The sequence below is a fragment of the Phyllostomus hastatus genome, unplaced genomic scaffold (assembly GCF_019186645.2).
Source record: "Phyllostomus hastatus isolate PE091 unplaced genomic scaffold, TTU_PhHast_1.1 phas_contig_198, whole genome shotgun sequence".
Classification (NCBI taxonomy): Eukaryota; Metazoa; Chordata; class Mammalia; order Chiroptera; family Phyllostomidae; genus Phyllostomus; species Phyllostomus hastatus.
The window spans coordinates 2,711,633-2,736,646 of NW_025333715.1; the positions used below are offsets into that span (position 1 = coordinate 2,711,633).

At 64.2% G+C, this 25,014-nt stretch overlaps 2 protein-coding genes across 11 annotated transcripts in view; both read right to left on the minus strand.

Annotated features, from left to right (window-relative positions):
• ARHGAP8 (Rho GTPase activating protein 8) overlaps nt 1-11,314 on the minus strand; it is a 31,810-nt gene extending 20,496 nt beyond the window's left edge. Inside the window, exons 1-2 of one of the 7 annotated variants that reach the window (XM_045834904.1) lie at nt 8,754-8,790; nt 3,819-3,943 (exon numbers count right to left, since the gene is read on the minus strand). The gene's annotated coding sequence lies outside the window, so the exon portion shown is untranslated. Of the gene's footprint in view, nt 1-3,818; nt 4,060-4,110; nt 4,133-8,753; nt 8,800-10,989; nt 11,110-11,228 lie in introns of those variants that run through there. The other 6 variants (XM_045834906.1, XM_045834905.1, XM_045834907.1 and 3 more) reach the window with 6 other exon arrangements.
• Nucleotides 11,315-14,760: 3,446 nt separating this feature from the next.
• Nucleotides 14,761-25,014, minus strand: part of PRR5 (proline rich 5) — a 49,406-nt gene continuing 39,152 nt past the window's right edge. For all 4 annotated transcript variants that reach the window (XM_045834910.1, XM_045834912.1, XM_045834909.1 and 1 more), the window contains 4 exons: nt 22,096-22,187; nt 21,631-21,771; nt 17,829-17,964; nt 14,761-17,056 (listed from right to left, as the gene is read on the minus strand). In XM_045834910.1, the coding sequence (XP_045690866.1) occupies nt 16,602-17,056; nt 17,829-17,964; nt 21,631-21,771; nt 22,096-22,187 (824 nt within the window). In that variant the 3' untranslated portion in view covers nt 14,761-16,601. The remainder of the gene's footprint in view (nt 17,057-17,828; nt 17,965-21,630; nt 21,772-22,095; nt 22,188-25,014) is intronic.

A 25,014-nucleotide genomic window follows, 5' to 3' on the forward strand; every position in this document is an offset into this window, starting at 1 on the left:
TGGGCACCTGAGAACTCGGTCGTGTGTCGGCGGCCATCCGGCCAGCCAGGCTGCCCACTGCGGGGCGGCCAGGGCGGGGCTGCCCTGAGGCGGGGAGGGCGGTCCTGCGGGGGACTCACCGCCACCGTCATTCCACTTACACCCCCCAACAGGCAGGAGGGGGTCCCCGAAGTCTAAGGGAAGGAGGCCACCTGCCCCCACTCCCACCCCACTCCTGCCCGCCCCCCAGGCCTTCGAGGGCCACGGGGGCCCTTCCGTGGGCCGGCCTGGAAGGCTAGCCCTGTCCGGGGCCAGGCACACAGCGGGGATGCAATCCTCCGGGGGCGCCAGGTGGCCCTGATGGAAAGTGCAGGGGTACCCCCTGGGGGGCCACACCCCCCCGAGGGACGGGCCTCAGGGGACACAGCTAGAGCATTTTTGCTTGAGAGCCTCGCAGGAGGCCCTGACCACCAGGGCGACAAGTGAGACAGCCCCTGCCCCTGGGGACACAGCCGCGGCCCCCGAGGTCCCGGGGGGCACCGCTCGCTCAGAGCTCCGAGCCTCTGAAACCAGAAGCTTCTCCTCCAGACCCTGCTCTGACCACGCAGGGCTGTTCGGTCGCTGTTCGGTCCCCGTTCCCTTGACGGGCGCAGAGCACGTACCTGCTGCCCATCGGCGGAGGCGCAGACGCCATGACTTTGTTCTCCAGTTTGCACCCTCGGGCCCGCGTCACCCACAATCCCTGCTTTGTTTCGGCAACAGCAGCTCGTTGGGGGAGGGAATCTGTGGGGTGGGGGAGCCCTGAGAGCCTCCGTTCCCCCAAAGCCTCGTAGTCGAGTAAAACAGGGCCCACCCACTGGCTTGGGTGCCCGTTGGACTGGGGTCCCCCAGCCTCGCCCCACCCCCTGCTGCGTGTGGTCAGTGGGAGGGGCTGGCGCTGCTGCCCAGGGCCTTGGGGGGTCCTGGGGAGGCCAGGGGCTGGTTCCCACAGGCCTGCCCCGTGGATCCGTCTCCTCCAGCCCCAGGAGCCCCCAGCGGTGCCGGGTGGCTGGAAGGCGCCCCTGGGAGCTGTGTGTTTCCCCACCTGGGGGTGGCTGGTCCCACCCGCCTTGTGATGAGTGTTTGTGTGTCCGCGTGGCTGGCGGTCAAACACAGTCCAGGTGTTGTGCGAAGGTAGTTATGGGTGTGCCAGACACCTGCAGCCGGCGGACTCTCAGTAAAGCAGACCCACCCCCCGGAACAGGCGTGGGCCTCCTCTCATCGGGCAGAGAGGCCTGAGGAGCAAAAGCTTTTACGGGGGGAAGGAATCCAAGGGTTTGGGGGAAGGGACCTGCCCCCAGACTACAACGCTGAGCCCCTGCCCGGGTTCCAGCCGGCCGTCTGCCCTGTACACCACAGGCCTGCTGCCCCGTAGTGGTGTGAGCGAACCCTACACCCGTTTACCAGGGTCAGCCTCCTGCCCCCGCACGTTCCGCACCCACCCCAGACCCGCAGCATTTCCTCAGTGTTACGTTGTTGCCGGCACGTCCCATGGGGTTAGGTGGGGGCTGCGCCTGCACTGAACAAGACGTTTTTCCTCGTCACTGTTCCCTGAACCACACACACACTGCGGCAACTGCTCACACAGCATTTACGTTGTATCGGGCATCGCGAGTGACCCAGAGAGGATTTAACTACGCGGCAGGGTGCGCATTTGCGCCATTTCATCCGAGGGACGGGGGCATCCGTGTGGTCTGGGGTCTGCGGGGGCCCGGGAACGGGTCCCCATGGTCGCCGAGGGACAACGGCAGGGAAACACCCCCGGAAGTTCTGTTTCTCCGGGCCACGGCCCTCTTCAACGCTCAGATCCCTCCCTCCTGCGAGCAGTTGGAATCACGAACAGTGGAGCCAGGAAGGACCCCAGGGAACGCCCCGTGCCGCCCGCTGTCCCTGGCCGGCGGGAAAACGGAGGCCCAGAGAGGGTAAGGGGCTCGCCCGAAGCCACACAGCAAGTCCCGGTGGGGGGCTGCCTCTGGAAACCGGGTCTCCTGCCCCCAGCCCGGAACCAGAATGACTCTTTGTAAATGCAAAGAAAAAACGGCCATGGGCTCACTCACCACCCCACCGCCACCCACAGCTGGTTCTTTCCCGAGGGTGCTCCCCTAGCCGCTGTCCAGGGTGTCATCTGTCCCAGACCCTCTCTTCCCAAGGGGACCCTTCACTTCCTGGAAGACTCCCCTACTTCCTGCCAGGCCGTCGTCTGAACTGCTTCTGAGATCTCAGGCCGCCCACCGATCCCCTGCCATTCACTACCGCTGCCCCCAGGGGCCTCTGGTCACTGCGGGACAGACCTGTGCCTGAGGGGAACCATGCGTTGTGTAGATCAGAGACTGTCCTGGGGGGTCTTGCGGAGCCCCCCACCCCAACCCCCATGTCTGGGGGCCTTCTGGGAGCCCACCCCGCAGGCTGCAGACAGCAGCTGACAACAGTCATTCCAGTCTTCAGATGCTTCTCTCCCTTCCTGCGCCCGCCCAGCCCCCCAACAATGCCCCAAGGGTGCCCCCACTTGCACTTCTCTGTCACCTTCCTGCCCTGCGAGTTCCTGCCCTGCGAGTTCCTGCCCTGTAAGCTCCTTCCCTGTAAATGCCAAGGTCCTGCGGTAGCCCTTCTGAACCAGTGATAACATCTGCCAGGGTCTCTCCTGAGTTAAATAACATCTTTAACACGCGTCCATTTTTACATCTTATGATGAGGGTCGTGTTTTATTCTCTCCTGACAATGAGCTTTTACTGCGACTCTGCGGAGGCAAAGGCAGTTCTCTCCCGCTCTGCCTCACCCTCCACCTGATCCACACCTCGGCGCCCTGTGGGCCCCGGTGGGCGCCGGGGGGAGCCTTCCCTGGGACGGGGCCCCGTGGCTGTCATGCAACAGAGGTTCCAAATCCCCCAATGGCTCTATTTATAACTCACAGCAAAACGGTTTGTTGCTGGAAAAATATACTTGCACGTGACACACACAGACCCTCGGGGCAGTTACCCAAGTGCCGTGGTTACAGATCAACGCCTGCGTACAGACTGGCTCCAGATTTCACGAGTGCCCAGGGGGAGGCGGACGCACGGGGCAGAGGAACAGCTCTCGGTGGCGCCTACCCGGCCGGCTCCTGTGTGGGCACGGGGCGGGGAGAGGGGCCCCCACCATCCAGGCCTATCCCTGTATTCCTGGGGTGGGGGGGACACCGAGAGCCAGAGAGAAGGGGCTGAAACAGGGTCACATGTGGGGCAGGGGGTGCACATCGGGGTGGGAGGGGCAGGAACTCTTGCACTTGGCTGAGAAGGGGGCCACCACTGAGTTGGGGTTCCAGGGTCTCCTAGTGACCCTCCATAAATAGTATTTTCACCCCTGTGTGTCAGCTGCCACAAACTCCCTGGCACAGACCCCCGCCCAACACCACTCGCAAACACCTCTGGACTCCCGACACCGGCGAGAGGGCAGGTGCCAAGCAGCAGGACCAGAAGCCACAGGAATTCGGGCAAGACACTTGGCTGACACCCGAGGTGGCAGCAGCAAGGTCCCCACAAGGTGGGATGTGCTACATGACCTTGGCAGAGGCCTGCCCCAAGTCCCAGGGACCCTTGACCCTCAGAAAGGGCAGGGGGGTCTGTAAAGAGCTGCTGGGGCTGCCCACCCCGTCCTGCGGTTACACTGACATTAAGACGCAGGGCCCACCTGGGCGCCTGGCTCTGTCTGGGGGGCCCAGGTGCTCACTCAGGTGCGCACCTCTCACCTGCACAGCCTTCCAGCTGCCAGGTGCTGACCCACCCCACCTCCCAGAGCCCAGCTCCCAGAGCCCACCCAATTACCTATCTCCCTCTTCAAAGGTTTATGGAGAACCCACGTTGAGCCAGTCACCACACAGCAATTTCCCTGGCCAGAGGGAGGAGTTCACTGAGGCCAGTGAGGGACCAGGAAGAGTCTCCAGGTGCTTCTGGGAAGGAAGAGCCGTGTCAGGAGAGCACCACTGGAGTGGTCTCTCTCCACACTGCTGCATGTGACGATGAGGCCTGGAACGGCTGCACACAACTCACCGCCCCCTGGAAGACCCTGGAAAGTCCAAAAAAGGCAGGGAATTGCTAAGCCCTGATCAAGCCATACCTGATCTCCACCCTGTCCCCAGACCATGTCAGCTGCATAGGCCAATATATCCCCCTTGACTTTTGGGCCAGAGTTGGGTTTTCTCTTCATTTACAGTCAAAAGTGTCCTGTTTCCCTGACCAGTGTGGTTGGAGTGTCATCTGAAAGGTTGAGGGTTCGATCCTGGTTGGGATGTGTACGAGAGACAATCAATCGATGTCTGTCACATTGATATTTCTCTCCCTCCCTTCCCCTCTCTCTAAAATCAATGAGCATGTCCTCGGGTGAGGGTTCATAAAACAAGTGTCCTGTGTTCCCCCGGGGGCCTCACCACCCGGGCCGGGAGAAGGGCTTCCCCTGGGCTCTGGCCGCCCTCAGCCTGCTCCCCGGGTCTGCGTGTCCTTCCTGACCTGGCCCCGCGTGCTGACAGCCGGGGCCGTTTCTGACTCCCACGACCCATCTCAGCAGTCACCTGGCCGGTCGGGGTCGTGAGGGGGAGCCTGGCGGCCGGGGTGGGGTGGGGTCTGTGGGACGAGAGAGCAGGCACCAGACCGCGCCCAGCACCCCAGGCCTCCGGGCCAGGTGTCACGGCCACAGCCCGCCTCGCATCTGTCCCCTGCCACCCCAGGCTGCTTTGTGCCTGAGGAGGGCATGGAGGGGGCCTCTCCGTGGTCTCCGTCATCCATACCCAGACCTGTGGGGGCTGGGGTACCCCAAGCCCTCTCCTCGCCTCCCTAAAGGATAGCAATCTCTTGCTCTCCGCCCCAAACTCAGATCTCGGAAGAGACCTCTCCCCCAACTCCGGACTCAAATCCCCCAACTGCCCACCCCACACCGCCCTCAGCCCCTCTGGGTGCCAACAGCTGTCCGCCGTTCTGGGAATAAAATTCCGACCCCCACAACCCCTGAAAGACCCTGTCGCCTGGCTCCGCCGCCCCCTGGAATCATCTCACGCTACCTCCACTGGCCCAGCCTCTGCTCCAGCCACGCAGGGCCTTTGCACACGCCGCCCCTCTGCCCGGGCGGAGCAGCCATCGGGAGTCAGTGACCTGTGAGCAGTTCCTGTTTTTATCTCGGGCTCAAGCCAACCCAGTCATTCGGTCTGAATTCAAATCTGGCCCCTCCCCGGCCTCCTGGGAGACTGACGTGGGGTCCACAAGACTCTAACACAGCTGCCCCCCACCCTCAGGGGCCTCTCTTCAGGGAGACCCGGTTACGGGTCAGCCAGGGCAAGCACTTTCCCTGGACGTGGCCAGAGAGAGAGGCGCCCAGGTCCCAGGGGAAGGTCGGGCCACTCTGTACCTCCCGGACCAGGGACTGGTTCTGATCCCACCTGTGCCCTCGTCCAGAGAGCCCTCCGTCCCTCGGGCGTGCTGGCCGCCAGCCCCTGCTGGCCACCGTCCCTGTCCCTGTCCCTGTTGCTGGTGTTGATTTTACGACCAGGTGGGGAGGAGGATGCCTCCCCAGAAGTTTCTGGACTCCTGACTGGCCAAACCAGTTCCTTCTCGTGGACGGCCACCAGCTCCCACGGAAAATGAGTGTCTGGCCGCCCTGCGTTTCCCGGGTCACTGAAGCAGGAACCGCCGGGCCCCCGGCCTGGGCAGGACAGGTCCCTGCCAGCTCATTCTGCACCGACTCCCGGGAACCGGGAACCAGGAACCGTACCCCCGGGGGGAGGGGCTGGTGCTCTCACAAGGGCAGACACACACAACACGCCCCGTGTAGGGCACTTGGCACGCATTAGCCCCTGGATTCTCCCAGCAACCCTGTGCGTGGCTGCCACCACTGCCCCTGTTTCACAGGTGGGGAAATCGAGGCGCACAGAGGTCAGCAGCCCTGCTCCCAGAGTCCGCTGGTGACATGTGGGCCACAGACACCTTTCCCTCTGAGCCTCAGGGCAACCCGCTCCTGAGGGCACCCGAGTGAGAGGTGAGAAAACGGGGCCGGAGAAGTGACGCGGGGGGAGGCCCCAGCCGGGGCTGCTGCCTCCCAGGCACCCGGAAACCCGGGCCTCGGCCGGATCCGGCTGCCAGAAGTCCCGGGAGCCCGCCGGTAAAGGTCGCTGGGGCAGGACTCAGGACGGCACGCTCCCCTGCGGTGACCCTCTCACCCAAATGGCATCGTGGCGGCTGTCCCCACCCCCGCAGCACCTGGCCCAGGGGATCCTCCCAAATGTGCCCCAGGAGGCCCGGGAAGCTCCAGGTACATGGGCGGGCGCAAGCGGTCCATCAATCACCCTGGGGCATCGGTTGTAATCAAGGGGTTGAGAAGAAAGTTCAGCAATTTATCTGAAAAAATTGCTTTCAGCCCCGGTGCTCATTGCACACAGCCTGCAGGGGCGGTCGCTGGCAGACCCCGGGCGTCTCCCTGGAGACCGGCCGCAGTGCCCCGGGGCAGTGCCCCGGGAGGCGGCAGAGGCAGTGGGCAGGTGTGGACACCGCGGCCGAGGCACACCTGCCTGGCTCCCCGCTCCCTGGCCGCGTGCCCTCGGGGAGTCACTGAAACCTCCCTGCCCAGGTGTCCTCGCCCGTAAGAGGGGACAGTGGCTCAGTCCCTGCCTCACGAGGCTGACGGGAGTGAGCGAGGGGTGAGGCATTACCGGCGGGGAGAGACCGTGGCCATCCCGGGAAGGGACGGCCCCCAGGGTCACTGTGGGGCAGGAGGCTGAGTCCCCAGGAGGGAAAGAAACCTGCTCAAAAGCTGGCTCCGACTCCCCCTGCGTCTCCTCCCTACCCTCCTGCTGCCTCGGTGCCTCGGTTTCCCCGTCGGTGGAAGAGGGCACCCTCAGGGGACGGGGCGGGTTACTAAATGTCATGAAAGGTGCCCACATCGGGCACCTCCCGGGTGGCCTGAGCTCTTGCTGTCCCCTCTTTAACTGAAGGCGCCCTGGCCGGCGAGCCCAGGACCGACTCGGCCTGGAGCCAGCCTGTTGAGGGATGTCATATGCCCACGGGATGCTTAGTCCGGTAAGTGTCCAGGCCTTAAAGCACTCCACGAGCCCTGGCTGGTGTGGCTCAGTGGGCTGAGCACCGGCCTGCAGACTGAAGGGTCACCAGTTCAATTCCCGTCAGGGCACAGGCCTGGGTGGGCAGACCAGGCCCCCAGCTGGGGGCGTGCGAGAGGCAACCGATCAGTGTTTCTCTCGCGCATTGATGTTCCTCTCCCTCTCTTTCTCCCTTCCTTCCCTTTTCTCTAAAATCTTAAAAATAAATATCAGTGAGGTTGCATTGGAATGACTCCGTGGGCATTTCCGCCCCCTACCTTACATGTGAGTCACCTCCGGTCACATGCAGTCGTCGTGCCTCCCCACCCCGTCTCTGGTCTCTGTGGGGCCTTGAAGCACGACACCCTTCCCTGCCTATCACTTATCCATGATCCAATCACATCTTCCAGCTCAATGGTCGCCTCCTCCAGGAAGCCCTCCTGACCAGTCACAGCCCCTGGCTTCCCTCTGTTAACAGAGAGCAGACTCTGGGTCCCCTGTGGGCGGGGACTTGATGGGCCCCGGCTACTGCCCTGTGTCCCTCGTCCCCTTTCACTCCCAGGCCTGGTGTTGGTTTAATGAACGGTCTGTCACTGCATTAAGGGAGGAACTCACAAACGAGATTCTAAAACTGCCACCAGAGCCTTGTCAGGTGTGGCTCTGTGGGTTGCATGCGGACCTGCAAACAGAAAGGTCGCCGGTTCGATTCCTGGTCAGGGCACATGCCTGGGTTGTGGGCTGGGCCAGGTCCCCAGTCCCTGTCTTTCTCGCTCCTTCCCCCTCTTTCTAAAAATAAATAAATCTTTTTTGAAACAAAATTGCCACCGGAGACCACCAAAGGATGGTTACTGTGGAGGCTTAAATTTTGAGCTCTGGCCTGGACACAAGCCAACACCGCACTTGCCAGCCCTCCCTGGAACCCTCGCAGCCCCGCCCCGGCCCCGCCCCCGGCCCCGCCCGACCAAGGCTCCCAGGCCTTCCTCCCCGCGGGCTGGCCGTCTTTTAGGGGGCGGTGATCCTCCTCCCGCCTCGCACTCCCGCCGCGCAGTGGGGAACCCCCGGCCCGCGCGGCCACCGCGGCTGCACCCTGAGGGGTGGCCCCGTGCCAGGGTTCGAGGAAAGCGAAAGCAGCCGGCGCCTGTCCTCTAACCGGCGCCTTTGGAGGGCGACGACCCGCTTGACTGATTTTTGGCCTATTAACTCTTGGGGTCCCAGGCCCGTGCTGAACGGGCCAGCACCCCGGGCAGAGCCCCTGAGTCTGAGTCCGCGCAGCACCTGCTCTGCCTCCACGTTCTCGTCTGGGAAACGCACGATGCCTCCCGCGTCCCGGGTTCGGGGAGAGGGAGCTGACGGTCTGCACCGTGCGCGGGCCGGGCCCGGAGACCCCGAGTTGGGGGAGGTGGCGGGGAACTGCCGGCGGAAGTTTGGGCTAAGTCAGCGCAGCCGGAGCAGACCGGACACGAGTGAACGGGGGGGGAGGAGGGAGGGAGTACGAGGGGCGCAGGAGTGGGAGAGGGGCGCGGGGGGGGGGAAACAGGCGGGGCCGGGCCCTCGATCTGCGTGGGCGCCAGTCTTCGCACCGTGTCCCGCGCCGCCTCGGAGAGCCCACCCGCGCCGCGAGCCTGTCCCGTCGCCGGCTCCCGCCCGCCGAGCCCGGGCAGCGTCCCCGCGGGCACCTTACCTGGGAGCAGCTCGACCTGCGACTCACCTGTCCCCGCCCCGGACGTGGCTCCCGCGCAGGCCCCGCCCCTCTCCCCGCCCCCCAGGGCCCGCGCCCGGTGCTTTCCTAGAGCCCTGGACGCCCCAGGACCGGCTCCAACTCTGCGGGGGGCAGGGCGAGGCCAGGCCGGTGGCGCCGCCTTGTGGACGGGGCGGGGGGCTGGCGATGGCAGAGGCCCCTCGCTGCCGTAGCCCTGGAGGCGCCCCGGGGCAACGCCTGAGTGGATCCCGCCTTGGGCGTAGCACCCGCGCCCGAGGCGGGCCTTTTCCTTGCTGATCCATTTCCCCTTTTTAGGGACGCACAAAGCGAGGTGGGAAGGGGTGAGATCTGCGAGGAGCCGAGAGGACACGGACATTCCACAACTGGCTCCCAAAGCGCATTCAGAGTCCCACGGGTCCCACGGTGCGCCCCCAACCTCACAGCGGCAGGGGTTGGGTGATCCCAGGGGCAGCTCTGACCTAGGCTGAGAAGCAGGGAGGACTTTCTGGAGGAGGAGAGGGGAGCAAACCTTGGGCCTCCTGAGGGTCATTCAGGGCTGCATTTCTGCGGGCGCAGCCACGGTCCCCACCCTGAGGCGGGGGTCCTGTAATCAGGAAGGCCAGGCCTGGATTCCCCTGGAGGTGTGTTTGCTGGCCCAGCCCCCCAGGCAGGAGGACGACCCGCCCTCCAGCATCACCGCACTCCACCCCAGGGCGCAGCTCAGGGAGGTGGGGTTCAAAGAATGGGTCTGTATCAGGCACCTCTCTGGCCCACCTCTCAGGCGCCTCCTCGCTGCCCCCTCCCCCATCTCCCCAATTTCCGAAGGTCATTGCCCCGGGGCGGGGTCTGCACCTCCTGGGCCACACTCCCTGCCCCTTGCTTTCAGAGTGCCTGTGCCCTGACCCCCAGTTACACCCCCTGACCCCAGATGCCCACCTCTGACCGGCCCCCAGCCTCTCCACCTGAGACCTTGGTGGGCAGCTCCAGCGCCACGGCCCCTCCGCACCAGCCTCCTCTCAGGGGCTCCCCCGCCCATTCTCCGCCCACCAGCCCCACCCAGCCCCACCCAGCCCCTCGGGCTCCTCCTCTGCTCTCCAGTCCCCTCACGTCCCACATGTGGTCCCCCAGCAAGCCCCGGGGGCTCTTCCTGCACGACGTGTCCCAGGGCCACCATTTCTCCCCACCAGCACTGGCCCAGAGGGCTCAGGCCACCAGCACCTCTCCCAGGGCTCCCCACGAGGTCCCCTGACGGGCCTCCCTGATTCTGACCTCGCCCCGTTGGGTCTGTGTCACCCCAGCAGGGGTCCTGCTGGAGACCTGGGGGTCCTTTTGTGAGTGCCTGCCTTGCCCCTGCTCAAGTGTCCCTCTCCCTCTTCCTCCTCCTGCCCCTTCGGGGTGGGGTTGGGGGGCTCCCCCCGCAGCTCCGCAATCCCAGGCTGCCTTGCATGGAAGGTGACGTCCAGCTTTTTGAGTTTCCTTAGTATAATGCCATCCCTTCACCACAGTGATTGGTTCAGGTCCCAGAGGTAACCGGGCCTAAGCCAATCGCGTGGGTGCTCATCAAGCCACAGCGAGCAGTTCAGGCCAGTCCAGGCGGTGTGACGGACTGCTGGACTTCGCCTGGAAATTGGGGAAGGAAAAGGCTCTGCTCTCTCTATTCCTCTTCCCGCACCTGGACAAGGAGCCTGGCACGCCAGGGACACCCGGCGGACACCCTGTGACCACAAAGAGATCTAGTCTTAGGCTGCAGCAGAAGTGGCACAGAACTAGGTCTCTGGTGACAGTGCAGAGCCCCTGGATCAAACCCACCCTGACTGAGGATTGCCCTGTCTGTGGCCTTTCTCATTAAGTGCACCAATAAATTCCCCTCTTGTTTAATCTAGTTCCAACTTTCTGTTTCTTACAGCGTGTCACATGATGAAGTATCCTCATTCCTTTTAAACAAAGTGCAAAGCGTTTCTCTCCTGACAGCACTTGCAGAAAAAACCCCGGGAAGACCTCTCCTGGCTAGTCCTGGGACACACACATGGCCGGTCCGGGGACCAGGGGAAGTCGGACAGACCCAAACCTTCTCTTCCCCGAAGTTAGGACAGCCAGCTTCACCCCAGTTTTGCCCCCGAGAACCATGAAGCCAGCGAACACGGGTTAGTGTTAACGGGGACCCTCGCCCAGTGCCACTGTGCCACGGAAGGCCGGAGCCGGGAGGCTGTTTGCTCACCGCGGTGTCCCCAGGGCTTGGTGCTGCGCCCGGCGCACAGGAGGCGCTGTCCCCATCCATCTGAAGGAATGAATGACCTCAGCTTCTTTCTGCCATCACCCACGCAACTGCCTTTTCCCCACAAAGGCCGTCCGACTCCCACAGCGCGCTTGTGTGGTGTTATTTAGCGCTTCCTCGCTCCCAGGGGACTTGGGTTGGTGAGAAAGCCAAGGGCACTGTGGTGCTGACCTTGAACATACCCTTGCGTATGAGCCTGAGGCTGCGAATGGAGCGGGAACGGGGCCTGTTTCTCTTCTTCCCATCAGTGCACTCGGTGGGTTGCGTCCAGAGCTTTGTGCCAGGTTCTCTCTCCCGCTTGTGGAATGTAAACATCTCTATTTGATCATCAGTGCAAGGCCAGCCTCTCAGGAAAGAGGGACAATGGGCAGCTTTTCTGTTGTAAAAAGCACTTTGGACCCAAAGGGAGAGAAAACACCCCCTGCGGGTGCCTGGCTGGCGAGTAATTTCTTGGTATAAAGACACGTCGGGGGCGGTGGGGGGAGGGGGAGCTGCTCTCCTCGAGCCTGTGTTTTGTGCGGAGCGCATACACATTCCACACCACCGCCCGGCGATGTAAACCCCGCACAGTAAAGCGATAACACAGAAGACGGTGGCCACAAGAATGCAGGTGCGCCGCCGGTCCCCGGAAAAGGAGAAGGGCACGGAAAGGCACGGTGACCCCCAGGCAGGCTCCCTTCCGGGCTCGCTCTTCTGGGTCCCCCCAAACACGGGCGATCAGCAGCCCACCAGTCGGCCACTTCCCTTTGTCGCTGCGACAATGACTCCTTGCATTCCGGGCGCTTTGCCGTGGGAGGGAGAGAAGAAAGGTGCAAGGCGAGGCAATGGCATCTGAGTGGCGTTCCTCCCAGCGTTATTAAATTTCCTCTCGCCAGTGTTTACAAAGCGGGAGAGCAGTGGTACCCCCCCTCCCCCAGCAGCAGCCTCCACATTAACAGGTGCCAGGGGGCCGGGGGAGGGGGGACAGCTGCAGGGAGGGAGGGGATGCAGAACCCGCTCCACCCCGGGTCTGGGGCTTCTCGCTCTTTTTCTCCCAAATTAACTCCCCCGGCCAGTGGCTTGAGCCCAGACTTCGTCTGCTTTGAACGCGACTAAAACCACGAAACCGAAACTTCCCAGCTAAGTGTGGGTGTGACCGCAGCGTGAGCCGAAGATGTCCAGGAGATCACGTTCTGACCCTCCCTCAGGGGCTGGGGCCCGGGACCCCACGAGGAACCCTGGCCCGTGTCAAGAGTGAGTGCATTTGGTGGTTTGCGCCAACAGCCAACCGAGCCCAGCCCGTGCCTCCTCTGCGGTGCTTTTGGGAGAGTTTGGACCTAGTTCTTTCTGGAAGCTCTTTGATTTGCAGCTGGGCAGGCCACACCCTTGGTGCCCTATTTGACACCAGGGTGGGACTCTGGTCCTGGACTCTGGCCCCTTGCACCTTTACATTTTTTTAACTTATTGATTGTTAGAGGATGGGAGAGACAGAGTGAGACTGATTTGTTGTTCCACTTACTGATGCATTCATTGGCTGATTCTTGCATATGCCCTGACCGGGGATCCAACCCACAGCCTTGGTGCACGGGGATGATGCTCCAACCAACTGAGCTACCCGGCTGGGGCCCAAGCTCCCTGCACCTTTCAAACATCCTCACTAGTCTCTCTGCCCAAAGTAGTCAGACAACAGGTCGACTCAGCCTGCTTTACAACCGGGGCATAGACGGGACTTAGGCTCCACCATTGTGACACTCCCCCAGCGGCGGGGAGGGGGTGGGGGGCGCAGCCCTGGAATTTGTTACACTGGAGATGGCAGCTGCGTGATGTTTGGCGAGGGCCCCGGGGGCGGGGGTGCCATGTGGACGCTGCAGTGGCTGGAAGGTTGGGCACAGGGGCTGTGATTGACATCAGTGCTGGTGGCAGCAGCAGGTCTGGTCCAGTGCAACTGGCGCATCTGCGGAGGGAGCATCCCTGTGGGGTGGGAGCATCTCCAGGCAGCGGGAGCATCCTGTGGGGTGGGCGGATCTCTGGGGTGGGAGCATCCCTGTGCGGTGGGAGCATCCCTGTGGGGTGGGAGCATCTCAGTGCAGTGGGAGCATCCCTGGGCAGTGGGAGAATCCCCATTTCCCCACAGGCCTGTCCTGTGGGGTGGGCTGAGGCATTGTCCCCAGAAGTGACGCCTCCAGGGATGCTCTCTCGCGTCCTGACGGCCCTAGGAGTCCCCACCATCCTTTAATAAGCTCCTTCGCTGAGTAACCGGCTGGGACCTGCTTCCGTGGCTTGCAAATAAGAGCCCTGCCTGACGCTGTGGCCTCCTTTTTTTAATATTACCCGGCCCCTCCCCCCTTCCACACACAGGCCGGCACAAATCCCCACAGCGTGGAGAGAAATGTCAGCATGAGAAATTCCTCTGGCGACGATGCCGCCGATACTTGACAGTTTCACAGCGTTTCACAGCCTGGTTAAGTAGTCTGAGCTCTCTGCAAACACATCCCGGCGAGCACAAGGGTTCTCGCCAGCGAAACCTTCAGTTCATTACTACGCCATGGTCACCTCCAGGTCAAAACCCATCAGGGACTTGTTTGCCCAACACGCCGTCACCTGTGCTGAGCTCCTTCATCAGATGCCCGCTGTCTGGGAGTTCTTGATCTCACGGCTGGCCCCGGCTGGCCCCGTGCGGTCCGCATAGTGCAGCGGACAAGCAGAGAAATATCACTAGTTACAGAATTTTATATCCGGAAAGATCCTTCCTACAGCTAGAGGTACTGAGGATGGGGCCATTGCCCACTGCCACACCACAGGTGAGTGACCGATTCGGGAGGAGAACCCAGGGTCCTGGCACTGCCCTGGCGGGGCGGGCTAGCCACACCAAACATGTAAACATGTATTAGTCAGGTCAAGCCAGGTTGTGCTGCAATAACAAACACCCGCCAGTCGCAGGGCCTTACACTGAGTGCAGTCTCCTCACTCAGACCTGTCTGCAGCCCCCCACTCCCCTCTGGCCAGAGCAGTCCCGTCTGGAATGTGGCTCCACAGAGGGAAGAGTTCTGGAGGGCCTCTGCGTGGCACGAACGCTCCAGCTCCAAAGGACCCGCGGTCCTTTCTGCTCAGAACTCACTGGCCAGAGCTGGCCACAGGGCCCCACGAACCCCGAGGGGACCAGGAAGAGCAGAGCACCGTGACTTTAGGGGCTCACCTAGAATCTCGTTGCTCTGCCGCCCTGGCTGATGTCCTGCGCCCACAGCCTCCCCACACCTCCCAGAATCCCCAAGGCTGCCGCCCACCAGGGCACTGCTGGACGCTCCTGGAGCTCAGGGCCACGGCCCCCATGCAGGGGGCAGGCCACACCCCCTGAGGGACAGGGCGCAGACCGGTGAACTTGACTCCTCCAGGGCCTCATGTCAGTGGGACCCCATGGCATTTGCCTCCTTCGTGACCGGCGTATTTCACTGGGCGTAACATCCTCAGGATTCACCCACATAGTCGCGCGCGTCAGAACTTCCGTCCTTTTCAGCGCTGAGTCGTGCTCCGTCGCGTGGACAGACCACACTCTGCTGGCCCGTTCGTTCACCTGCTGACGGACAGCTGGGCTGCCGCCACCTCTGGCCCGGAAATAGAGATGCACACGGCGGACAAGCATCTGTTTGAGCCTCTGCCGCCGCCGGTTCCTTTGGGGTACATTCGGTTCTTTTCTTTTCAATTTTATTTATTTTTAGAGAGAGGAAGGGAGGGAGAGAAACACCAGTCAGCTGCCTCTCACGCACCCCTAACTGGGGACCTGGCCCGCCACCCAGGCACGTACTCTGGCTGGGAATCGAACCAGTGACCTTTTGGTTTGCAGAGCCACACTGCCCAGGGCCAGCTCTTTTTAATTATAGGTCAAGTACCACTGTCACGGTCAAATGGGAAACAAGCAGCGAGTCAAAACCTGACAGGGTGCACCCTTGGCTCACCCAGTGCCCAGCCTTTCTCCCCTATACCAGTCTCCCCCTCCTCCTCCTCCTCCTCTGGGCTCCCTCTGCGGCGGGCAGCCCCCCGCCTGGCAGGGACCCCCCAGCGCACCTGTGCTCCCACCAGCGATTCCTGGGCCACCGCCGCCCAGCAGCACCTCCCTTCCCAGAGACTTGTATCAGTGGGAGCAAAGAACACCCCTGGGCCCGAGGGCATCTTGGGGTACCCACATACACCCCCAAACAAATGTTAACTCTGAGGTGGTGCAGTCCAGGGCAACTTCAATGCCGCCCCTCCACAGCGGGGCGAGGCCCCAGGGACCTGGCTGGGCTCCTGCTGGCTTGTGGCCTCCTCTGGCTTCCGGGGCGGGCCTGGGGGCCAGTTGCCCAAGGAATGGGTCCACCACCCACCAGAGGGCCACGGGAGGGAGCTGTGTCCCCCGAAGCCCCCACCACCCCCGCCCAGTGTGGTTGTGTTTGGAGATGGGTCCCTAAGTAAGTTTCAACCAGGTCATAGGGCAGGCCCAACAGACGAGATGTGTCCTGATGGGAGGCACCCTCTCCACAGTGAGGATGTGAGAAAAGGTGGCCATCGGTGACCTGCGGGGTCAGCTGGCACTCAGAGGAGGACTCTCTGGGCCAGCAGACGGGAGGTGACCTTCCGGTGTAAGAGGCACAGGCAGGGGTATGTCTGAGGGACAAGACTGAGGAGCCCAGACCTCGGCAAATGCACGGGTGCCACAGGGGGACAGGCCAGGGAGCCTCCCCGTTGGGCCTGGGTCCCCGAGCCGGGGAGGGTGCTGCCTGCCGGGTGGTAAGAGCAGGTGTCGCTGGTCCCTCGCCAGGCGGGTCTCTCCAGCAGGATTATGGCAGGGGACCAGGTAGCTCTGTCCCCCTTCCAAGCTCTTGAGCTTTGCCGTTGGGGACAAAGGCAGGGCCCGTCCCCTTTGTGTGGGCCAATGGTCTGCACCCGGCCTCTACCCTATGGTCCCCGCAGCTCCTGAGAGGCTGTCGGGTCCCCTGGCCCCTCCCTCCAGGTCTCTGGGCCCCTCGGACAGGGTGGGACAGAGAAAGTGGGCAACAGGGACCAGCCCCTCCAAGAGCAGGGCGGGGAGGCCCCAGCAAGGGGAGGCGGGGCAGGACACACTCGGGAGCAGGGCTGACGAGGTTTATTCCCCCCTCTTCCTGCCCGCGGCCACCCTGGCCCAGTGAGGGCAGGCGGCTCCCAGGGTCCGGGACAGAGTCACCCACAGGTCGTGCTGTGGCGAGCGGGGAGGGACGGCTGTGTCCGAGGGTCATTCTGGGGGCCTGGCCGGATGCCAGGTTCACAGTCTCCGGGGGTGTGGCTGGGCGGCCTGGTGGGCGGGGCGAGTGGCGGCGGCCCTTCCGAGCACGTGAGGCCAACCTGCGTGCTGGGAGCCCCGCGGGCGGCAGGTGAAGACGCCGGGGTCGACGCCCCGGAGTGGGGCTCGGGCTGGTGAGAATGGTTTCTCCAACCCAGGGCTGGGGGACAGCCGCAGTGGACGGGGCTGGCCGGGACGGAGTAAAAAACGCACGCGCACGCACACACGCGCACGCGCACGCACACACAGGCTCGCACTCGGGCTCGGTAAAAACTCCAGGACCTCACACGACGCTCTGGCGCCCCCTGTCCCCCTCCAGCTCGGAGGCGCCGGGCCCGCTGCGCCGGCCAAAGTCAATGAAGATGCCCTCGGAGTCCGAGTCCACGGACTCCAGGACCCGGTCCACCAGGTTCTCGGGGCTGGAGGAGGGCGGGGAGCCGCAGGCCGGGCCGGCCCCGGGCGACTGCGTGCGGTCCGAGTACAGTCTGCTGGGGCAGGGCCCCGGCTGCAGGCCCGCGGAGGGCTCGAAGTCCCCGGCGGGGCCCTGGCCGGGCGCGTCCGGGCAGGACGTCATCTCGGAGACCGAGTGCCTGCGGATGCTGGCGCCTCCGGCCGCCGCGCCCTCCGCCTCGTGCTCCGCCACGGGGTTCAGCAGCGGCGTGTTGTAGCTCTTGGAGCGCACCACCGGGTTCTTGGCCAGGATGTCCCCCGAGCGGGAGCGGCGCAGGAAGTGCTTCTCTGCGGAGACAGACAGGCAGACGGACAGGCGTCAGGCGCCGGAGGCCAGGGGACGCGGCAACCCCGGGCACCTGGGGGTTCCAGGCCCTTTCCTCCACCGGGTGCCCGGCGGCTCCCGCTGGGAGCACAGACTGGGCCCCCGGCTCTGCTCCAAGGGCGGCCGCAGGAAAGGCCGGACTGGGGCAGACCCCGGGCCAGCCCCACCGAAGCAGCCGCAGGGGCGGCTTGGTCTGGGGGGAAGAGGGTGCAGATTCCCCGCCCCCCCCGCCCCCCAAGCTGTCTCCTCGGACCCTGCCTCTGAGACAGGAGAGGCGGTGAGGGGGCAGACACGTCCGCTGGGGGGCGGCTAAGCCAGCTCTGGATTGGCAGCTGCTAGAGCCTGTACCCATCCCCCCCCAAACCAGCAAATACCAGCACATGCTCTGCACCAGCACCTCCCTGGGCAGACTCAGAGACTCAGCCCTGTCTGTCCTCGGAGCTGGAGTCACAAAGCGTGTGTGTGTGTGCTGGGGGAGAGCTGGGGGTGGGGAGGGACCAGACGACAAACGCACATGGGTGGTCCGCGAGTCGGTAGCGGTAAGTGCCAGGGTGGGGACGGACAACGAGGGGCCCGTCAGTGTGAGGTCAGGGCTGGGTCTTTCATTCTGAGTGTCGTGGGGGCCCTGCCATCATCAGCGACGGTGTCGGCTCCGGGGTCTCCTGCAGCCCAGCAGTGGGCCGGGTGCGTGGGCCCAGTGGCTACCACTCCCACCCAAGGCCTGGGCCGCCCTACCTAGGATGCAGGAGTGCGAGAAGGAGCCCTCGCCGGAGTAGAGGCCGTAGGTGCCCAGGTAGGGCGACACCACCTTCTGGATCAGCGTCTCCAGGCGCAGGTAGTCCTTGGTCACACCCCGGGACTCGTGCACGCCCTGCGGGACGGAGAGGGAGCGGCGGGAGGGTCACTGCGTGGCACGGTCCCCGATTCCCTCGCCCAGAGGGCTTAGCTCGAAGCCACCATGCCCGCCCCGTCCAGCTCCCACTTCCACGGGGCCCGGGCCCTGAGGACAGCGCCTGCCAAGCCCTGCCCCCAGCTGTCTCTCGAGCTGGGGCCTCGTAGCCTCTCTCCTGCTTTGACACCCCCTGTGGCTGCCCACTGCCCACGGCCCGCAGCAGCTGTGGGTCAGGGGGCCCATGTGGCCCTGTGGGGAAGGACACTGTAGCCGAGTGAGGTCGGGCTGTCTTCAATCAGCCCCTCGGGAGAGGGTCCTGGGCGTCGGTTTCCTAGAGGCTCTGGAAGCCCCCTGCAGGGGCAAGCTCACCCACCCAGGGCCCCTGCCAGCCCCCCCTCGCCTGTGGGGCGCGGCAGGCAGGCAGGCAGGCAGGCAGGCAGGCAGGCAGGGCTGCCCACGGGGCCAGGCCCGGGGTCCGGGACTCAACAGCATTTTGGCGAGTGCTTGCTGAAGACTGATGGATGAATGAATGAATGAATGAATGAATGAATGAAAGACACCACTCCTAAAGTAGCTGCCAGTCGGTAGAGGACAAGGCAGAATTAGGATAATGACATTGAACAACAGCGCGAGACAAAGAGAGAACCCCACTCCACGCTGCGTCGAGAAACCCGTTAGACTGTGAAGACACTGTAGATGGAAAGGAAAGTGAGGAGAAAGCCACGCCGGGCTCTCGCTGACCCCGGAACAGGGTGCGAGTGGCTGTGTTCATTTCAGACAGGGCAGACTGCAGACCAAGGAAGCCCCAGGGGCAAAGAAGGTCATGGCAGAAGGACGAAGGGGTCCATTCTCCAAGATGCGATAGGGGTCCTTTGCACGCATGCACCTAACGACAGAGCGCCACCTATGGGAGGAATCTAGAAGTGCAGGGAGAGACACAGATCCGGTCCCACAGCCGAGACTCCAACGTACCCCCTCGCAACTGCAGCGCCGGTGGTGGGCGGTCGCAGGGGCCAGGCTGAACGGAACAGCACCAGCGGCCAGCCGTCTGTGGCCGTCTAGCCCCCCCCCCCCCGCCACGAGGGGAAGCACACCCACCCTCCTCGCGCTCACGCGGCACCTCGGCCGAACAGACCGCACTCCGGGCCGCGGAGCACACCCTCGGGTGTCTGCTCTCAGGCCGCACCGAAGGGAAACCAGGAGTCGGTAACGGGAGACTGGCAAACTCTCAAATAGGAAGAGACCAAACAACTCACGTGTAAACGACACAGGAGTGGAAGGAGAGATCTCAGGAAGACTCATGTAAAAGACCTGGCACTCCATGAGAGTGAACACCTAACGGTCAAATTCACGGACGACACTGGAAACGGCCCTCCGAGGGGCATTTACGGCATCGAACGGACACGTCAGAAAAGGAAAAGCTCACCCTGGCTGGCGTAGCTCAGTGGATTGAGCTCGGGCTGCGAACCAAAGTGTCGCAGGTTCGATTCCCAGTCAGGGCACATGCCTGGGTTGCAGGCCATGACCCCCAGCAACCGCACACTGATGTTTCTCTCTCTCTCTCCCTCCCTTCCCTCTCTAAAAATAAGTAAATAAAATCTTTAAAAATAAAAAACTTAAGTCAAGAGAAAAGCTTGTGGGGAGGGGTGGGGCGAAAAGGCAGAACACTGTACCTGAACAACAATAAAGAAAATAAATATTTTTTAAAAATCACTAAAATAACGTGGTTACTCAGGTTGACTGAATTACTATATCCAGAATTGTGTAGGAAAAAAAAAAAGGAAAAGCTCAACAATGGACACTCTAAGCTGCCAGCTTACGGAACCACGCAAAGAAGGGCGAATCGAGTCTGGCGTAAGCAGAGGGAGAACACCCATCAGAGCAGAGATGAATGAGACGGAAAACAGGAGGTGAGAGAGAGAGAAAACCCGGCAAGACCAAAAGCTGGTCCTTGGAAGAGAGCAGTAGGATCACGGAGCCTCTAGCCAGGCGGACGGAGGGGAGAGAGAAGACGCACGTCCCTCGGAAACGAGAAGGGACATCACTACAGACCCCGTGGGCCCACCCGGCTGTGTGTGGACGAGGAGGGGCTGGGATCCCACGGGTGCCCGCCCCCCCCAGGACCCTTGATGCCCCTGGAGCTGTCTCCGCCCCTGGCAGCGGTGCACCCAGGTGACAAGGGCAGCGCGGAGCTGTGCTGGGCCTCCGGGAACCTCACTGTCACTGCATCCCCAGAACTCGTTCGGGCAGCCTGCTGTCTGCTCCCCCGGGCAGAGAGGACGCGGGCCCGGGGATGCACTGTTTGTGTGCCCTCTGCTGCGTGGCTGTCCCCGTGGTTTCTGGGACCCCGTGAGAAGGAACCGTGCCTCTCTGGACGAAGCACAGGGCACACAGGAGGTCCTCAGCACATGCCGACCGGCGGCTGTGAATTCAAATCCATTTGGGACATGAAAACAGTAGGGGCGAGTTTCTTGGGGAGCCGGGACAAGGTCCCTCAACGTGGGGGCCAAAGTGGGGTGGGCACTGGCAACACGCTGTGGTTTGGAGTCACGCCCACAGTCTGGGTGGCGGAGCGGCCCAGCCCAGAAAGCTGTACCAGGTGGTGGCCACCAGGGGGCAGCATCGCCCCAGCCTGGCCGCCAGCGGGGATGGGGCTCCAGGGATCTGGCGCAACCTTAATATTCCTGGTTCTAAACCCTAGCCCTGGGGCCGCCTGCTCCTGGGAGGGCTTTATAGCAATTTCTCTCCATTCCCCTTGGCCCTGCCCCCGCCAGGCAGGGGGCCTTTCTGCACCACGCAAGGAGACAAGAGGCCCAGGGGCAGAGTCCCTCAAAGCCCCCGGCTGCAACCCAGCCGGGAGCCACCGAAAAGCCCTTACAATCCCTGCCTGCAGGCCCGGCGCCCCCAAAGCTGCCAGATGACCACAGGCCTGAGCGGCGCGACCCCTGACCCTCCACATTCACCGGCCCTTCCTTGCTCTGGAAACTTCGCCAGCTGCCCTGGACCCCTGACCAAACTCACAGACCCTCCCTAAATTGTCAGGATTTCTGCGTGGATGAGAAATTCGGGGCGACAGGCAGGGCTCTGGGGGCGGCCAGGCTCGCCCATGGGTGAGGCCAGACTCCTGGCTGACCCCCATGGGTGAGGCTGACGGTGCCCCCCTGGGCCCTGTGAGGTGAGGCCAGCCAGCACACCGAGGAGCCCTGTGCCTGCCCCAGGGCTCAGGATGCGCCAAAGGGGCCAGTCTGCAGCAGGGGCTGCTGGCGGCCCATCAGACGCCCCGCCTGGGCCAGCCGGGAGGACGGTGGCTAACAGCCTGCCGCTGTCCCTGCCCCAGAGCTGCCCTCTGGGACGCCAGCCGTCCGTGCCATACATGTCGGAGCCACTGTGGGGCGTTGGGGGAGGCACCCTCCGCCCCCATGACTGACCGACCGGGCTGTGAAGGCCCAGCCCCGTGCCCACGACACAGAGCTCTGGTTCCGATCTCGCGGCTGCTGGGCCACCGCGGGCGGGACCAGGCGGAGGCCCGCCTTCTCCCGAGCCCAGGCCTCTGCACGGCTCCTCCCGACAGCGTCCCCGCTGAGACACACGCGGACCCACGCCCCCCTCTCGGGCCCCGCCCCTGGGAGCCCGGCCCATGCGCACCTGCAGCACCAGCAGCATCTGCACGATGGCGGGAGGCACGCGGGCGTGGGCGCGGGCCAGCGCCTCCTCCAGCTTCACGCTGAGGGTGATGGTGTTCCGGAAGTGCAGCAGGGCCAGCTGGCGCACCGACGGCTCCTTGCCCTGCGGACGCACAGCACCGTGGTCGCGGGGTGCCCGCCGACCCGCAGGCGAGGCCAGGGTCACGGTCCCACGCATAGCGCCTACTCTGCGCTGGGCACGGCCTACTGTGTGCTGCTCGGGCTTTCCGGGGCCCTCCGGAGGGAGCTGGCTTTATTTCCATCTCATGGGTGGGAATGGGTTCTGAGAGGTCCAGGGACCACGTGTCTGGTCTTGTCACGGGTGCAGACAGCTGTTGCCAGCACTGAGGGCCAGAAGGGCGTGTCCACCCCAGACTGGGCAGCGGAGGGGGTGAGTGAGGTCGTGGCCTGGTGGGGGGGTGCTCACCTGCACGGGGTAGAAGACGGCCTGCAGCGTGGGCAGCACGTCGCTGAAGAAGAAGTCCCACGTCTCCGCCAGCGAGTCCAGCAGCTTCTGTCCTGTGGGCACAGGGGGCCGTCACTGCCCGTCTCCAACGGGCTCAGCGGACACTTCCCACCCTCCCAGGTCAGAAGTCCCCTCTCCGGTCCGAAGGAGGTGCAGGAGGTGCCGGGGCCAAGGGCTTGAGTCCAGGCCTTGGAGGCACCCCCGAGGTCAAGGGCACAGAGCCCTTGGCAGCTGGGTGGCCCCAGGCCCACTGCTTAGCCTTTCTGTGCCTCAGCTTCCCCATTAGTAAAAGGGGACAGGAGCAGGCCCATGTCCCAGAGCCCACACAGGGCTTGGGGCAGAGGAGTGAGACTGTGCGTGGGCTGCTGGTCCCAGCCCCGCCCCCACAGGCCCAGCAGGCGTGTCCCCCCCCCCCAAAGGAGCATCCCCTCTGTCCTTGTCTCATCCGCCGACTCACCTCACCCACCACCCTGGAGCGAGGCATCCGTCCGCCGACCCACCCTGTGCCGGGCCTGACACCGGGGCCCCTGCTGAGCCCCACACAGTCCAATCCCACTGTGTGTCACGGAGCAGGGCACGGAACAGCAAGTGTGAGGACGGTGGCAAGGGGCGACCTCTCTGGGCCAGCGAAGGGTTGGAGCCTGTGAGAGGCGCAGGCCTCCTCCTCCAGGGCCTGGGGCCCCGCCACCCGAGGCCGCCTGAGGCGGGATCGGAGGAGCCAGGAAGGCCATGTGCCACCATGGCAACGGGTAGAAGAGGGGTAGAGAAGGTGGAGAGAGTCAGGCAGGGAGGGCTTCCTGGAGGAGGCGCCACCTGTGCTGATTTGGGATGGTTTGCCAGGTTGAATGACGTCCCTGGTGTGTGACCCACAAAAACAGGTGTGTGGACAGCAGGCAGTTGGGCAAGCTCTGCAGTCACTTCTGCCTGCCCCGGGAAGGAGGGGTGCTGTCCTCGGGGCTGGGGACAGCTGAGGGGCCCTCAGGCTGGCTCTGGGATCCCTCAGGAAGTGCCAAGTGCCGAACCCCCAGCCCTTCCACTGGGAGGAGCAAAAGGGTGAAGGGCTGCCGGGCCAGGAGGAGCGGACCCCGCCGGGAAGCCAGACTGCTGTCAGCAGGGGCGTGGTGGGCGGCTCCGAGTGGGGAGGGGGAGGGGGAGGGGGAGGGGGCGTGCCCCTCGCTGGCCGCTCTCCCAGACTGCACTGCTCAATGCCGGCGGTTTCCATGGGAACGAGAGGGCCAGACAAGAGCCTTGGCCTCTCTTCTCCTCACTTTGCTTGGGCTCCGGGCCCCACGGCCTCCACCCTGCAAAGCCCCAGGTCTGTGTAGGTCCTGGGGCTCTGGGAGGGGAGCCTGGCGAGGCAGTCTGGGAGGTGCAGTGCAGCCTGGCTGGCGGTTTGCGGGGGGGCGGGGGGGTGTCTGGCTTCTGTGCTCGGCCGTCGGCTGGCACTGGGGCTCCCTGCCCAGCGGCCAACTCCCGGTCCTCCCTGGGGCCCACACCTGGGTCTGCGGCGGGACAGGCGGGCACTTGCTGCCCCAGGGGCTCTGTCCGAGCACAAAGGTCCCTTCAGGGCCCCGCCGCTGCCGGCAAGAAGAAAGGCAGTTCAGTTCCCTCGGCCAGCCGTGGGGTGGCCCTGGGCGCGGGCCAGGCCGGTGTCCGCTGAGCTCAGGCCGCTCTCCAGCCCCCGGCCCGGAAACGCGGCGGAAAGCAGATGTCGAGAAACGCGAAGTCCAAGCCCGGCTGAGCCGCCCGCCGGCCAGGCCCTCTGCGGGGGGCTGTGTCTGGGGGCGCTGCGGGCGTCAGGTGACAGAGTCGGGCCGCACAGCCTCGCTGGGGGTCCCCAGGGGAGGCCCGCGCCCCGGGCCTCAGTCTGGCTCTCTGTAAAAGGGGTGCGATGACCGTCCCTCGCAGGCAGGGCTAAAGGCGGCCGTGCGGCCGGTGCTCCGGAGGTGCCGGCTGGTGTCCCGGTGACCGGGGGGCCGCGTCCTGCTGACGGACGGTCAGCAGGGTTCAGGCGGCGGCTGAGGCCGGGCCGGTCCTCCTTGTCCGAGTTCTGAGGGCCGACCGTGGGGCCTGGAGACCAGAGCGAATGCATGGCGGTGGCTCAGGTCTCGGCCGGTCTCGGGGGGCCCCTAGGGACAGTGGGGACCGCAGGGCCTGGCTGCGGCGGAGGGGGTCAGCCGTCCGTCATGCTGAGGGCACCAAACTGCAGCCTCAGCCACGGTCCCGGAGGAGCCCCCAGCTCTGGGCTGCCGTCCGGGCTCCTCGTGCCCGGGAACCTCTCTGCTTGGCGGCCGACGTGCCAGCTTCGGCGGGGCTGAGGGAGCAGCAGGTGGCAAGGGCCCGGCCACCCTGTGTGGGGGCAGCACCCCGTCCGTCAGAAACACAGGCAAGGGCAAGGTGGGGCGCCCGCAGCCGCCTCAAGGAAGAGGTCTCCCTGGGCCCCAACCAGGGCTGAGAGGCAGGCGGAGAGGCTCCTGGGGCTGCCCTCAGGGTGTGGGTCGGTTTTATTGTTCCAACGGCATGGGCCGTAGAGGACCAGACATCGTCCTGGACGGACTGCATTTGAAACCTCTACTCGAGGGCCACTGCCTCCACGCAGCCCTCCCTGACTGCCTGTGCGGAATCAGTCCATTCTCCCCAGGGCTGCCCTGTACCCCGACATTCACCACACTGTACTTTCGCCACCTGAGCCTTGCCTATGCCCCCGAACAGCTGTGAGGCCCTGCTGGACAGGGCCTGAGCATGTGGGTGGAGCTCGACCCACCCCACCCCATGGTGCCGAGACGGGGACACCGAGGCCAGAGGGAAATGTCGTGTCTGCGGCTGGATGAGAGTGGGACACCAGGCCCTTGGCCTGTAGCAGCCGGGGGCTCCGGGCCT